At 46.6% G+C, this 15,831-nt stretch overlaps 2 protein-coding genes across 4 annotated transcripts; one reads left to right on the top strand and one right to left on the bottom strand.

Annotated features, from left to right (window-relative positions):
* Positions 1-91: 91 nt before the first annotated feature.
* MIP (major intrinsic protein of lens fiber) lies at positions 92-14,431 on the bottom strand. 3 transcript variants are annotated; one of them, XM_061416813.1, is made up of 5 exons: positions 14,312-14,431; positions 4,374-4,604; positions 3,746-3,910; positions 3,264-3,344; positions 92-1,721 (listed from the first exon to the last, which is right to left on the bottom strand). In XM_061416813.1, exons 1-5 carry the CDS (start codon positions 14,429-14,431, stop codon positions 1,536-1,538), a joined length of 783 nt encoding a protein of 260 aa, XP_061272797.1. In that variant the 3' UTR covers positions 92-1,535. The 3 variants fall into 3 exon arrangements, with proteins under 3 accessions (XP_061272797.1, XP_061272798.1, XP_061272796.1); XM_061416814.1 differs by having other exon boundaries at positions 4,374-4,493; XM_061416812.1 differs by lacking the exon at positions 14,312-14,431 and having other exon boundaries at positions 4,374-5,496.
* A 12-nt stretch (positions 14,432-14,443) lies between these two features.
* SPRYD4 (SPRY domain containing 4) lies at positions 14,444-15,509 on the top strand. The gene is made up of 2 exons (XM_061416815.1): positions 14,444-14,528; positions 14,865-15,509. Exons 1-2 carry the CDS (start codon positions 14,444-14,446, stop codon positions 15,401-15,403), a joined length of 624 nt encoding a protein of 207 aa, XP_061272799.1. The 3' UTR covers positions 15,404-15,509.
* The last annotated feature ends 322 nt before the right edge of the window (positions 15,510-15,831 follow it).

The raw sequence follows: 15,831 nt of genomic DNA, 5'->3' as shown, positions 1-15,831 counted from the left end.
ATCATTTGGATCTAAGTGCGAATAGAGGTGAATTTACAAATATTCTTCCCCTTCTCCTAGTCAAGTGGATTATTCCAAAGTCTCACCAAGGTTAGTTAGAAAAGTTAGGCTTTATTTGTGAGGAAATGGAGCGTACGGCTATGCGCAATAGTGGTCTCATTGGGGCCTGGGTGCCTATCTTACTATAGGTATAGGTTTAAAGCTTGCGAAGTGTGCAGTTGGCTTCTAAAAGGAAAAGGTCAACGTAAGTATTCATCGTCAAGTCAGGGGCTCCTCTGGCTTCTGTTGAGATGAGTGTATTTTCCCAACAACGAAGGAAGATAGGGATCAAACAAATAATATCTCGTTAATTATTAAAATTTGAATATAAGGAATCAATTTCTGGGACATCAGGCGTTAGAAGAAATTGGCTGAAGATGAAAAGACAGATGAGCGGAAAGTGAAAAGACACAAAAAAATGGAAAATAAAGACTATAGAACTAGTGATAAAGGCAGAAAGATGCCATTTGAAGATTATTTTGGGCTGCTCTAAATTACAATTCTGAATGTCAAATCCTCTTTCTTCTATGCCCCCCACCCCTACCACTGCATTTGCTCTAGGCATCAGATTTCCTGTTTTGGCCTTAGGGAGCACTTCTGGACTTAAGTACCTTCTGTTTGGAGGTCACACTGGGGTTTGTCAGGCAGAACAGTTAAGCTGCTTCATTTTTCTAGGCTCTAGACTCATCCATTGCTTGGGTTGGGAGCTCAGTCACCCAGGGCCTCCAAAGAGATCCATCATGCTAGAATAATCTCAAACCCAGCCAGTGGATGTAGAGAGGTTGATGTGGAATTACAGAAGGGTCCCAACCCCAGTATTTATTTTTCTCAGAGCTATTTTGCCACCCAAGTCCGTGGGGCAAGCATCCCTGAGATAAGTGGGCTACACTCTCCTGTTAACTTCTTCAGAACTTCTTGGTATAGTTGCCTTCTAATCTGGGGCTGATATCTACACCACGCCCAGCTGCTTCTCCCAACTCTTGGAATGCCTTGTCACCTCCACTTCCCTCCATCTGCCTCCTCTGAGGAGTAACAAAATGCTTCCCTGCTCCCTCAGAAACCCAGAGTATACACTTGACTGGCAGCAGGGTAAAGGCCAGAAACTTAAGGTCTTCATTCCCTGTACTTACCGCACTGGGTAGGGAGAGGAAGGTATAGGGTGACAGCTCTTTTCTGTTCCCTACCTCTCATGCCAAGCCCCCAAACTCAAGACACAGTCACATTCACTCACAGTCATACGCACAATCATGCACACACAGCCACACACAGCGGCGAAGAGAAGGGGGATGGGGAGGAAGGGAAGTTTGCACCAAACAGCTCATGAATGCAACTTGAAAGATTTCACACGGCAAAAGGCAAAAAAAAAAAAACACACATAAATTTAAAAATAAAGAAGTACATGCCCCTCCCCACAGTCTCTTTCTTCATCCGGGGGCTGGCTCAGCCCCTCCATGTAAACCCAGAAGCTTCCTACTCCCTCTATCCGGCTGGAGCTTTTACAGGGCCTGGGTCTTCAGTTCAACAGGTTCCCCTGTGACCTCTGGTTGTCCATTGGACTCACTGGGCCTGGAACCCTTGAGAATAGACAGTCTCTCAGAAACACTCTTGAGCCGAGGGAAGAGGAGAAAGTCATAAAGGAGACTGCCCAGGCCTGCTCCAATGACCGGGCCCACCCAGTACACCTGTAGGAAGAGGAAAAAAACAATCAGGTTTGGGCAGCAGATGAAGAGTAAGGTTGCTCTTTTTCCAATCCCGTTGTTGTAAAACAGACATCTTGCACTTAGCACATACAATTGGGTGCTATTTAAGCAGAAGTCAGTGTTCGTTTTAAAACTCCTAGATTGCTCCATAGCCTGCACTTCAGAATTCATTTCTTTTCTGACTTATTAAGTTATTCCTTTATCCCATACCTTCTTAGCACATGTATATTCTATTTTTTTGCTATCAATTTGTACTAGTTTCCATATTGCTTTTTGTTTTGTCTTTTAATATGTATTTATTTGGCTGCCCAAGGTCTTTGTTGCAGCGTGGAGGATCTAGTTCCCTGACATGGGACCAAACCTGGACCCCTGCATTGGGAGCTCAGAGTCTTAGCCACTGGGCCGCCAGGGAAGTCCCTCCATATTGCTTTTAAAATTTCTTTTTAACTGTAGTAAATTACACATAACATAAAATTTACCATCTTAACCATTTCTAATTGTACAGTTCAGTAGTGTTCATATATTCATGTTGTTGTATAACCCATCTCCAGAAACTTTTTTATCTTACAAAACTGAAACTCAACACCTATTAAACAACTTCCCATATCCCCCACTCCCTAGCCCCTGTTACCTACCATTTTGCTTGTTTCAATGAATGTGACCATTCTAAATACCTCATATAGGTAGAATTATATAATATGAGTCTTTTTCTGATTGGCTTATTTGAGCATAATGTCCTGAAGGTTCCTCCATGTTTTATTTACCATGTATAGAATTTCCTTCTTTTTTAAGACTGAATACTATTTCATTGTATGTATATACTACATTTCGTTTATCTTTTCATCTGTGTGGGGCACTTGGATTGCTTCCACCTTTTGGCTATTGTGAATAATGCTACCTTGAAAATGAGTGTACCGGCTTTGAAAAATTTTTTGAATTATTTACATATGCTTGACTGGCATAGGGCCAGACAATACAAGAATAGCCAATTTTTATTGAGGACTTACTCTGTTATCAGATTCTGTGCTAAATATTCCATACATATGATTTTCACATTTATTTCTCATAATATCCCATTTTGTACTTAAGGAAACCAAGGTGCAGAAGGATTGAGTTATTTGTCATGGTCACCCATGAGGCTAGTGACGTGCAGAACAGGGACGAGGCTGAGGCCATTCGTGCTTGTACACATCCCAGCCTCTTGAGAGTAGAAGCTTTTGTCTTCCTGTTTAGTAGTCTGTCCTCATAGCTCCTAGTTTTGGAATCCAGCAAATATTTAGTAAAAAAAAAAAAAAAAAAAAGCCCTGACTAACTAGTGAAGGAACAATATGAGCAAGAGTCCATCTTTCTAACAAAATAATGAATCCTGCTCACACAGGCAGGCAAGCTCTGTGACAGCCCCCTTAGCTGAGGGCTGGTAGAACAGTCAGCACATCCAGATAGGAAGCAGGAACCAAACCTAGAACCTGCAGTCCACACCCGTCCAGGAGGGCTTCAGGATCTGGCCCTCCTCCTCTCACTCACCCAGTGGTTGGTGAAGTTTCTGGTAAGAATGGCAGGAGCAAAGGAGCGGGCAGGGTTCATGCCTGCACCAGTATAATACATCTGAAAAAGACACAGTTGTAACTGACACACTTTTCCCCCCTACTCCAGCCCAGCTTCTATCCCACCACCCACCTGCCCTCCAAGGGTTGGCACTTTGTAGCCAGCAGCAAGTAGGGATGACAATGTGCATGGAAGTCCCACAGTGGGGTCACTAATGCTCATCGGAGGACATGTCTTCCCAGAAGGCATGCCTTTCTACAGTGGGGTCAAGAAGGACTAGCTACAGCTGTCACTAGAGAGGGGAACGCAGTAGGGTTCGTTGCTCTGTGCTGTCTGATACAGAGGGAGGTGGATCATGTTCATGTTTGACAGTGAAGTGAGCAGGAAGAATGCTTAGAAGTTGCAAAGGTTTGGGGGCCCTGGAATTTTAAAACTAGAAGTTGCTCCCTTCTCCTGCTTACCCCAAAGAGGTGCCCCAGGGTGAGGGAGAAGCCAACGGCCAGGGCCACGGAGCCCAGGCGGCCATTCCGCCTCTCGTCGTATGTGGCAAAGATGCAGAGCACGAACTGGAGCGTCAGGAAGATCTCCACTATGGTGGCCTGGCCCACACTCACCCCAGGGTGCAACTGGGCAAAGGAAGAAGAAGAGAGGCAGTGTCTCAGGGCTGCCACAGCCTTACCTCCTCACAGCTTCCCAGGCAGGAACCCCATTATGGCATCCGTTCCCTGGAGAGGAACGATATTAGCACCTCCTTCACAGTAATTGTATTTGCTCCTTAATTGCTCCTACTAATATTCCTGCATAGTAGAAATAAATGTACCCATTTACATGGATGAGGAAACTGAGACCCCATAGAGTAAAATAAGTTTCCTCAAGAACCTGCTAGGTGCCAGAAGAAAAGCTGGGACCCGAACTCAGGTCCAGGGCTTGATGACTTCCATACCCCTCCAGAGTACGTGTTGATCCTCCCCATCCTAAACATCCACACACCACACACACACAATGTCCCAGACCCCCGAGGAATTGATTTACCTGCACAGGAGGAAGTCAAGGCACCAAGTCCCCCAGCCCCACTCAGCCAACCATTACCGTGTTAAGTGCTAGGTTTCCTCGGACGGCAGGTGGGGTAACACTGTAGAGCACGGCGGCCCCAGCCACGGCTCCCAGGAGTTGGGCGACCATGTAGCAGATGGCACGAAGCAGGGACATCTGGGAGCCCACAAGGAAGGCGAAAGTGACTGCAGGGTTGACATGCGCTCCACTGATGTGGCCCACAGCCTGCACCAGTGTAGCCAGGGCCAGGCCAAAGGCCAGAGCCACCTGCAAGACATGCAGAGGTCCAGGGGCCCAGCGCAGCGAGGCCCCCAGTCCAAAGAAGACATAGAAGAGGCTGGCAAAGAACTCAGCACATATGGCCCTCCAGAAGGAGGCTGACCGAAGTTCCCACATGGCAGGGGGGATGGGCACAACGCCTGGGTCCCTGACACCCCCCTGGCCTGATCTGGGTGGACAGTCCCCTTTATAGAGGACTTTTAATCCCTGGGAGGGGCAGGCTGAGGTGACTGGCCCAGCCTCTTAACCCCTTCACAGCTGCAGCGGGCAGGCCTGCTCTGGTGCCTCAGATAAAGCTGCAGCATTTCCCCCTCCTCCTCAACTGGGAGATGAGCAGAGCCACGGGTGTGAGGGTGGGAATGGGGTCAGGGCTAGTGTGAGGCTCCAAGAAGAAAGGACCGAGAACAGGGGGCCTGAGGAGTCTGCCTTTCTCTTCACGTCAAAGTTGGGGTTCATAGTCCTGACTGACATCTGTATTAGAGCTTTCCTCAACTCTGCTGGGAAGGTTAGTGAAGCTGAGTTCACTTCACAGAGCATGAGGCTATGCTCCTGGGGGCCTCTAGGCGCCTCTGAACTGGCCAGGGGTAAGGGTGGGGGTGGGGGTCAGGAGTGGAGTCTGGCAGGGAAGCTGGATAACTGAAGAGAATTCTTTAGTTCTCTGGGATTAGGGGGCCTTCTCCCATTGGCTGGTTTGGGCTGGAATCTGTGGACCCTGCAGCCCTGGGACAGAATAGTTCTGCTGCGTCTGGCTTTCTCTGAGCCCGGGCTCCCTACCCCTGACGCATGCCAGCACCTCTCTTTCCAAGCCCTCAGCCTGGCCTTTTACTTTTATTATTTATTTATTTGCTATATCACATGGCTTGCGGGGTTTTACTTCCCCGACCAGGGATCGAACCCATGCCCCCAACAGTGGCAGCACGGAGTCCTAACCCCTGGACCACCAGGAAAGTCCCAGCCTGGCCTTTTAAACCACAGGGAAAAACCTATTTTCCATGGATAGGTTGGGAGAGGTGTTGGGGAGCTGGGAGAGGAAATGAAAGTGTGAAAGTGTTGATCACTCAGTCATGTCCGACTCTTTGCAACCCCATGGACTGTACCCGGCCAGGCTCCTCTGTCCATGGAATTTTCCAGGCCAGAATACTGGAATGGGTTGCCATTCCTTTCTCCAGGGGATCTTCCCTACCCAAGGACCAAACCCAGGTCTCCCACATTACAGGCTAATTCTTTACCATCTGAGCCACCAGGGAGAGGAGAAGAGAGGTTAGTAATTAAATCTCAGAATCGGCTTGTACTTCATCTTTCCTAATTCATAAGGTCCTAGCAGGAAGTACTGAAGGAAGGAAATTGAGTCTTGCCTATGAAGCAACAGGAGGGTCTAATACCCCCTAAACTGGCTATGATCAGGACATTAAAGTCTTAAATCTTGACCCTTAGAGAAGGGTCTGGGGATGTGGGTATCTGGGGCAGCAGGGTGGTCAAGGAGAGAGAAAAGGACAAGATGGGGAAGAAAAGCTTGGAGAAAGAAATTCAGTTGTGGCCAGGCTTAGTGAGGAAGTTGGCAGTCTAGTGGTGGGGGCTGTGTGGTGGAGAAGGCAGAAGGGAACACACTGTTAGCTTTCACCATCTCCACATGGTGGCTAGTCACAGAGGCCACAAGCTGTTCCCGTGTGAAGTACAGGAATTGGGAGTCACATGTAGGCCAATGAGAAGGGGATGTCATGGACAAATGACTATTCTGTGTACTTGAAATCCATATATAACAGCAGGAGCAACAAAAACCCTGGCTTTACCACTTTCTAGGTAGGGAAGTTATCTCCACTAGATATAAACTCAAGGAGGGCAGGGACTTGTCAATTTGCTCATCTCTGCAAACCCCGTGCTTGACACACACTATGCAGTAAATAAATACTCATTGAATAAATCAGTATAAGCTCTCTGAGCCTTCTGGTTGGCTTCAGTCAACCAGAGGTGCTCACAGTGAAGGGAGGGACTCATTGTTTCACTCCTAATCATCGCTACGAACCTGGGTTTCAGGAGTCAGAGAGGCAAAGAGGAAAGCTAGTGTGCAGATCTGGAAGACAATGAGAAGAATTCTAGGAAAGGCAAGGTAAAGACAGTCCATCCTTCACCATAAACAGTCAAGCAGTGAGCAGGTCCCAGTGGTGAGCCAGCACTTGGGTCACTGGAATCAGCAAAGGAAAGCATCTTTGAGGAGTTGCATGGGAGTGCAGGGGATTCCTAGGTCAACACTCCTGGGATCACCCAGGACACACAGTGTTCAACTCGGTCTTCTTTTCTGGTTAGTTTGTTCACTTTTTTGCTATCATTCTACTTCATTCTTTTTAAAAATATTTTTGGCCACACCCAGATTGGCATGTGGGATCTTAGTTCCCCAACCAGGGACTGAACCCATGCCCCCTGTTATTGGGGTCCAACCATTGGATCGCCAGGGAATTCCCCACTACGCCATTCTTGTGTTGGGAGTTCTTTTCGGGGGTTGACAATGACGTTTACTCCTGCATTCTCCACATTTCTCTCTTCCGGCTTTAAGTAAACCTACAAACATATTTTAAAATGCTTTTTAAAAATTATTTATGTATTTATTTTTGGCTGGGTCTTCACTGCTGTGTGGGGTTGCGGTGGCTTCTCCTGTTGCAGAGCGTGGGCTCTAGGGTGCATAGGGTCAGCAGTTGCGGCACATGGGCTCAGTAGTTGCGGCTCTCGGACTCCAGAGCACAGGCTCAGTAATTGTGGCGCATGGGCTGAGCACGGGCTTAGTTGCTCCGGGGTGGCATGTGGGATCTTCCTGGACCAGAGAAGACTGTGTCTCCTGCGTTGGCAGGCGGATTCTTTACCACTGAGCCACCAGGGAAGCCTCTTGCAAACATTTTTGAAGTTTTTTCCACTAGGAACTATGGAAATGGAGAAAAGGAACTTGTAAAATAACAAACCTGGGGTAGTTACAAAGTTATTTCAAGTCTTCATGGCTTGTAATAGTAATCCATTCTAGAGTCTCCTCTATCTCTACAGTTGATTCAGTTATTTTTGGTTACTAACCATCAGCCTTTCAACTTATTTCTGTTCCTGGGGCTAGTGAGCCTGTTTACTCCCCATGTCAGAAGATCCCATTTCTGTCCCATAGAGGTGCCGTGGAAGCATAATCCATACCACCAAGGAGCAAGTGAGTCTGTAAAGTGTAGGGAATCTTCAGGCAGAGCAATTTGCCTTGCTGCATTTCTGTACAGTGGTCCCGTATGATGACTACAGTTTCCTCTGAGGTTGCCTAGGACCGACTCTCCACCTTTCTGAAGCTACTCCCTAGCCACCTTGTATCCCCTGGACCCAAAAAATAACCCAAGTTTGAGTTCCATAAAAAATCTACTTTGCTGACAAATGGAGAGAGTTGTTGTTCAGTCACTCAGTCGTATCTGACTCTTGTGACCCCGTGGACTGCAGCATGCCTGGCCTCCCTGTCCACTGTCTCCTGGAGGGAGTAGCATGGGAATATACACACTACCATATGTAGTATGGATAGATGGTGGGAATTTGATGTGTGACTCAGGGAGCTCAAGTCAGTGTTCTATGACAACAGAGAGGGGTGGTGGGAGGTGGGAGGGAGATTCAAGAAGGAGGGTATGTATGTATACCTATGGCTGATGCATGTTAATGTATGGCAGAAACCAGCACGATATTGTAAAGCATTTATCCTTCAATTAGAAAGAAATTTAAAAAAAAGAAACACAAAAAATCCACTTTGTTGATCATACAGGATTGTATGAGGATAAGATGATATACACCTGAGCAATACATCCATGTTAAGTTGACTGCCTTGAAATATAAATGAACTGACTCATGCATTAATCAGATACAAACACAATTTCATGCTTATCAAGTATGGACCATCCTCTCTAGCAATTACAGTGTGGGTGAATAAGTGATACGGTACTGAGGGGCTGGGTGACCATCCGTCTCTGCTTCCACCACGTGGAATCTCCATTCCAGCCCTGTACTTAGAATGCCAGGTCAGCATTTAACCCAGCTCCATTGTGTGGACAGTTTCAGTAGGACAAAGGCCCCAGCACAGCACAAGCTAGCCTAGCAGCCCCTTTGGCTAGCTCCTGAGGGCCCCCCTTCTCTCTCTTTCTCTGGTAATGCTTTGCTGACTGCTGACTCCTGGCAAAGTCCAGAACAATCACCAAGCTCTGAGGGCATCATCCCTCTCCCACTCATATTTAAGGGCTCCAATTAGCACTTGTATCAGGCCAGGGCCCCTGCATGTTAGAAACGGGGTAATCCAAGAAATAGAGTAAATAGTCTAGTCTACCCTGTCCTTGGAAGGATTGATGCTGAAGCTGAAACTCCAATAGTTTGGCCACCTGATGCAAAGAACTGACTCACTGGAAAAGACCCTGATGCTGGGAAAGATTGAAGGCGGGAGGAGAAGGGGACGACAGAGGATGAGATGGCTGGATGGCATCATCGACTAGAAGGACATGAGTTTGAGCAAGCTTGGGGAGTTGGGATGGACAGGGAATCCTGGCGTGCTGCAGTTCATGAGGTCACAGAGTCGGAAACGACTGAGCGACTGAACTGAACTGACCCTGTCCTTGCCTCCTTCTCAACTTTCTTTCCTGTGGAGTCAGATGTAACCCAAGCCAGGCAGACCAATGTTTGCTATGGGTCAGGTCCTGTTCTAAGCACTTTTATATCTCATATACTGGTATTCCCTAGGATCACACCTTCAGCTTATTCCCTACTTACTCTAGTTTACATCCTCTCCTTGGATGACTTCATCTAAGTCATCCCCTCCTTTGAAATTTATATCCAGATACCTACAGAATGTCTTCACCTACTTGGGTGTCCCACAGACCACAAATTCAGCCTGTTCAAAACTGAAATTAATTAATTATCTTTCCCCATCCAAACATGTTTTTCCTTTTGTATCCCATTCAAAATTTTATTATAGTTGCTTTATAATGTTGTGCTAGTTTCTGCTGTACAATGAAGTGAATCAGCTATATGTATACATATATCCCCTCCCTCGTGGGTTTGCCTCGCCCCCCCCTTCCCTGGCTGTATCCTCTCATTAAGTCAGAAACCTATGAATCAAGTTTCCTTCTCCTGACTCTCAATCCCATCTAACAATAACCACAATTCCATCAGTTCTACTTTTTGGATAGCTGAGCCCACACCAAAGACTCCCAGAGTCTTTGGACTCTGCTTAACTCTGTTTCTAGTCTCATCCCCTCCAGTTCACTTTCCATGTTGCTGTCAGCTCTCTGTTTGTAAAAGGACCTGTAATTTGTCATTACCCTGTGCTCCCTTTAACAACTCTTATATGCCTGAAAAACATTCTTATCAAGGCATACATGACTCTTCATCATTCGGCCTCAACTTTTCTAACTACTCCTTATCTCCCTAGCGTGTGACTCTGGGAATACTGTGCTTCTTGTTGTTCGTCTAACATCCACTCTATTTCATAAGCCAGTGCTTTATCCTAAGCTGTTCCCTCTAGCTTAAATGTCTTTTCCTTCTTTGTCAAGTAAAATTCTATCTCTTCCTAATTATTTATTATGCATGGAAATGTTCAAGAATTAATTACTTGTTCATTAGCAATGAGGCAGATAGATCAACAGAATGAGGGTGAGTTTATCAGATAGATAGCCTGTGAAAGTGAAATAATCCAAGAGATAACAGGTAAGAAACTATTCCCTGAGCAGGGAATAAAGTAATACAGGTGTGGTCTGACAGCGTGAGGAACATGGAATGATCACTTTAGCTCTTAGGACCAGGAGGAACAGAAGAAGTCCTACAGAAATACAACCCTGGAAATTTCTCATTACTGAATGCTGTGTTAAGTTGATTCAGTCCTGTCCGATTCTTGGTGAGTCTATAGATGGTAGCCTGCCAGGCTCCTAGCTTAATGGGATTCTCCAGTTAAGAATACTGGAGTGGGTTGTAATGGCCTCTTCCAGGGGATCTTCCTGACCTAGGGATCAAACCTGCATCTCTTGTCTCCTGCATTGGCAGGTGAGTTCTTTACCACTAGAGTCACCTGGGAGAGGATGACTCTACTGAAGGAAAAGTCACCTTCACACGTGTGCTTCTAGTCTTGAAGAGAATGGAAACCTCTCTTCTCATACCCTAATAGGGATGGAAAGGCTGAGCCAGGCTGACCCCTGGTGGAAGGAATGAGCTAGTGCGTGCAAGAACGTTGGCACAAAACTCCCTTATGTATTCCTTTATTCAAAAACAGTGAACACTTACTCTATACTAAGGGGAACATTGAGACGCAGGAGTGCAGAGTACAAGGGACTTAATGCCCCTTATGAGTTCACAACCGAATGGGTGGGCTAGCCTCTTTAAATGTTCCCTCAGCCTCACTGAGGAGAATGAAAGACCAGGTGAAAAGCCAATGCAGCAGACCAGGGGAGAAATAATAATAACAATCAGATATGTGAGAAGCTGGAATCAAGATTTCTGGGAGAAATATCAATAATCTCAGATACGCAGTGACACCACCTTTATGGTGGAAAGCAAAGAACTAAAGAGCTTCTTGATGAGGGTGAAAAAGTTGGCTTGAAACTCAACATTCAGAAAACTAAGATCATGGCATCTGGTCCCATTACTTCATGGCAAATAGATGGGGAAACAATGGAAACAGTGACAGACTTTATTTTCTTGGGCTCCAAAATCACTGCTGATGGTGACTGCACTCATGAAATTAAAAGACGTTTGCTCCTTGGAAGAAAAGCTATGACCAACCTAGACAGCATATTAAAAAGCAGAGACATTACTTTGCCAACAAAGATCCATCTAGTCAAAGCTATCATTTTTCCAGTAGTCATGTATGGATGTGAGAATTAGGCTACAAAGAAAGCTGAGTGCTGAAGAATTGACGCTTTTGAACTGTGGTGTTGGAGAAGACTCTTGAGAGTCCCTTGGACTGCAAGGAGATCCAACCAGTCAATCCTAAAGGAAATCAGTCCTGAATATTCATTTGAAAGACTAATGTTGAAGCTGAAACTCCAATACTTTGGCCACCTGTGAAGAACTGACTCATTGGAAAAGACCCTGATGCTGGGAAAGATTGAAGGCAGGAGGGGAAGGGGACGACAGAGGATGAGATGGTTGGATGGCATCACCAACTCAATGGCCATGAGTTTGAGCAAGCTCTGGGAGTTGCTGATGGACAGGGAAGCCTGGCGTGCTGCAGTCCATGGGGTGGCAAAGAGTCAGAGACGACTAAGCGACTGAACTGAACTGAGATATGTTAAGTGAGAGAGACAAAGAAGTCAAGGACTTCCAGCTTTCTGGCCTGGGCACAATTGTAGGTTACAGTTCACCAAGTCAAGGGATAGAGGAAGAGAAAGTGTGTAGGAAAGCAAAATTAGCTTAACTACCTTTGTTTTGCAAGCCATAGATATGGCTTCTGGGAAGGCTCTTCCCAACAATCCCTCATGTACTACTCAATCAGAGGCTTCTCCTTTGCTTCCTGAGCATCCTATAACCACTTCAATCACAGCACATAGTCCATGATAATGCAGCTGCCAATATTCTCATCAACCTTCCCACTAGATTCATAGACTTTTGAAAGAAGAACTGTGCTTTGTGGGAAAAAGATGTTAAGCAGCAGTCATATCATGTAAAACCTTGTAACAGTGCAAGGGAATTTGATGCAGGCATAGTAAAACATTTAAGTAGAGAAAAACAAACAAAAAAACCCCAAAAGATAAAAGTAGCGTGGCATGAACAGATTTGTGATTTAAAAATATCATTCTGAGGCTTCCCTGCTGGCTCGGTTATAAAGAATCCACCTGCCAGTGTAGGAGACGCGGGTTTGATCCCTGATCTGGGAAGATCCACATGTCACGGAGCAACTAAGCCTGAGCACCACAACTACCAACTCTGTGCTCCAGAGCCCTTGAGCCGCAATAACTGAAACCCCCTGTGCTCCACAGGAGAAGCCACCGCAGTGAGAAACCCGGGCACAGTGACCATAGGGTAGCCCCTGCTCACAGCAACTAGATAAAAGCCCATACAGCAATGAAAACCCAGCACAGCCAAAAATAAAACTTAAAAAAAATCACTCTGACTGTAGTGTGAACACTGGAAGACAGGTGGAAGTTGGGAGACCAATTTAGAGGCGACCACATTACCACATTTAAAACAAGAAAGTCCCCGTTCAGGTCAAGGATGACAGTCCCTGAACTAGGGACATTGCCACAGGCCCAGTAGTTGGAACTCTGGAATAAAAGAATAATTTTTGGTAAATTAGGCGCTGAAAGACTTGAAATCCCTTTTTCGGGGGAATAGGAGGAAGATGGTGATGCCAGAATCTTGGCTGTCTATGTGCTAATGCCAAACAAAAATAGGGAGCCGGAGTTATGGAGGAGAAGGAAAGAGTGGTTTTATTTCTTTGCCAGGCAAAGGGGGACTGCAGTAGGCTAATGCCTCAAGAACTGTCCCACTCCCCTTTCCTCCTACCCCTCCAGTGTGTAGGAAGAGGTTATATAGTCAGGCAAGTGTATGTGATAAGAATCAAGGCAGTAAGGCACACATGCTTCTTTCTTTGCAAAGTTTCAAGAGTGGGGTTGTTGACAATAATAGGATGTGTGCTGGTCTTAACAACCTGTCTCCTAATCTTGATGAGCTTTAATCTTGCCTCAGGTGGTTTTGTGGCTGATCTGCCCTTTGGAACTCAAGTCATGGAAGCTGGAGTCCTGTTTACAAGAAATGGGAGACAAAAAGGCCTCTGTACCTGGGAGCCCCACAGAACCCTGGTTAGCATCAATGGGATGTTATTTGGGTGGCCAGTAGTGTTGAGAAGAGGCTTTATAATTCTAGAAAGCAGGGATATAGAGACTCAAGCAAATAAAAACGTTCAAAATGTAGGCCCTCAATAATCACCCACTTAACTGATCCATTCTGAACCAAAATAGTGATATTTTGGGGTAAGCTGAGAAAACCAAATATTGAGTTAAACCTTCCCTTACCAGCTCTGAAAACACAAAACCAACATTTATTAATATTTTTTGTTAACAACCGCCACTTACCCAGTGGTTGTTATTTGTCAAGATGTACTCTAGGGTATTCTCTCATTTAACTTTTACTATGGCTGACAGCTAGACACCTTTTTTTCAATGAGACTATTATGGCACAGAAAAATTAAGTGGTTTTGAACTGTGGTGTTGGAGAAGACTCTTGAGAGTCCCGTGGACTGCAAGGAGATCCAACCAATCCTAAAGGAAATCAGTCTTGAATATTCATTGGAAGGACTGATGCTGAAGCTCCAATACTTTGGCCACCTGATATGAAGAACTGACTCATTGGAAAAGACCCTGATGTTGGGAAAGATTGAAGGCAAGAGGAGAAGGGGACGACAGAGGATGAGATGGTTGGATGGCATCACATACTCGATGAACATGAGTTTGAGCAAGCTCCAGGAATTGGTGATGGAGGGAAGCCTGGCGTGCTGCAGTCCATGGGGTCGCAGAGTCGGAAATGACTGCGCCACTGAACAACAACAACACAGGTGGTGGGCTCGAATCCAATCATTGTTTAATTCTAAAATCTATACTTATAACCATCTTGCTACACTTCCTAAACGTCCTATTTAGTTAAAATAAGAACAGCATTCCACTCCGCAAAATAATCGATTAACCAACCCCCGAGGGAACAGAAACAGAACTCACTAAAATGGCGGCTCTTACGTCATCACACTGCGCCGCGCGCTCTCGAACGCCACGTGCAAGAGGAGCAGGCGGGCAGATGGGCGGGGGCAGGGGTCTCAGCTGGGGGCGTGCCCTGTTCATCCGTGGCGCAAGATGGCGCTCCCCTTTGCACGTTCGTTGTGTCTGTGCCGCCGGGGAGCCAAACGATTGGGGGCTGCCGCCGCGGAAGCCCGCAGAGGTAGGATTCTATGCGTTTACTCTCTTTTACGTCCAAAATAGTTTCCGTCTAATATTCCTGGAGCCCGCGGGAGAAACATTCCCAGCCCCTTCGACTCATTCCCGTCCTCCACCTGCGTTCCAAACGCGGGACACTGGTTTCTTTAAATTACACGGCTTCTCCAGTCCGAGTTTTTCGGCTCCTTGGGCTGCCCGTACTAAAGCGCCCCCACTCTCTTGTCCGCTCGACATTCTGACTCTTCCATGTTTCCTCGTGATTTGTCTGCCTGTTTTACATCGGCTTGTATATGTTGTAGGGTTCTAGCTCACGTCATTATCCATTTTGCTCTGCCCGCAGGCATCAGTTTCAAATTGGAAGAAAAGACAGCCCACAGCAGCCTGTTACTCTTCAAAGGTGACACAGGTGTCAAATACGGCATGGTGGGATTGGAGCCCACAAAATTAGCCCTTAATGTGGAGCGCTTCCGGGAGTGGGCAGTTGTGCTGGCAGACACAGCTGTCACCAGTGGCAGGCATTACTGGGAGGTGACAGTGAAGCGCTCTCAGCAGTTCCGGATAGGAGTGGCAGATGTGGACATGTCTCGCGATAGCTGCATCGGTGTTGACGATCGTTCCTGGGTGTTCACCTATGCTCAGCGCAAGTGGCACACCATGTTGGCCAACGAGAAAGCCCCAGTTGAGGGCATGGGGCAGCCAGAGAAGGTGGGGCTGCTGCTGGAGTATGAGGCCCAGAAGCTGAGCCTGGTGGATGTGAGCCGGATTGCTGTGGTCCACATACTACAGACAGATTTCCGGGGTCCAGTGGTGCCTGCCTTTGCCCTTTGGGATGGAGAGCTGCTGACCCATTCAGGGCTTGAGGTACCTGAAGGGCTCTAGTATGTCCATGACTGGAGTCCCTAATCACTCTCTTGGCCTGCCTCCTGCTCCAAGTGTCTGAAACCTTTTAACTGTGCCCGAAGAAACTGCTGGCTCCCAAAATTCAGAGATGGGTCCTCTGTGCAATATTTGTTATCTTCCTTTCTCCTACCTTGTGAAAGCTAGGCATACGGCCACGCTCTCCCCTCCCCCAAACTACTGCCAATTTCCTAGGCTACTATGAATGTACTTTCTCTGACTTGAATCCTTCAATCTCTCTGCCTCCCTGTGTCCAGGCCTTTCTCAGACTGTATTCAGTCCTGGGGGTCTTACCCTTCAGCTTTGTTTGAATTTCATCACTGTGCTACCTCTCCCTCCGTTTGCCCACATGTAACTCGTTTGTTTTGGGGGCTCTACCTAATCTCCCCAGAGTAAATCCTTTCTACCTC

Source organism: Bos javanicus, chromosome 5 (assembly GCF_032452875.1).
Source record: "Bos javanicus breed banteng chromosome 5, ARS-OSU_banteng_1.0, whole genome shotgun sequence".
Lineage (NCBI taxonomy): Eukaryota > Metazoa > Chordata > Mammalia > Artiodactyla > Bovidae > Bos > Bos javanicus.
Note: the sequence above shows the minus strand (reverse complement) of the source record. Positions and strands in the feature narration are given on the sequence as shown.

Bases quoted from the DNA above. Each gene is read 5' to 3' on its own strand.
- MIP (XM_061416812.1), bottom strand. From the start codon at position 4,733: ATGTGGGAACTTCGGTCAGCCTCCTTCTGGAGGGCCATATGTGCTGAG. The intron at 3,911-4,373 runs GTAATGGTTGGC...TCCTTTGCCCAG, and splicing joins GAAACCTAGCACTTAACACG to TTGCACCCTGGGGTGAGTGT. The intron at 1,722-3,263 runs GTGAGTGAGAGG...CTCTTCCTACAG, and splicing joins GAAACTTCACCAACCACTGG to GTGTACTGGGTGGGCCCGGT.
- SPRYD4 (XM_061416815.1), top strand. From the start codon at position 14,444: ATGGCGCTCCCCTTTGCACGTTCGTTGTGTCTGTGCCGCCGGGGAGCC. The intron at 14,529-14,864 runs GTAGGATTCTAT...CTCTGCCCGCAG, and splicing joins CGCCGCGGAAGCCCGCAGAG to GCATCAGTTTCAAATTGGAA.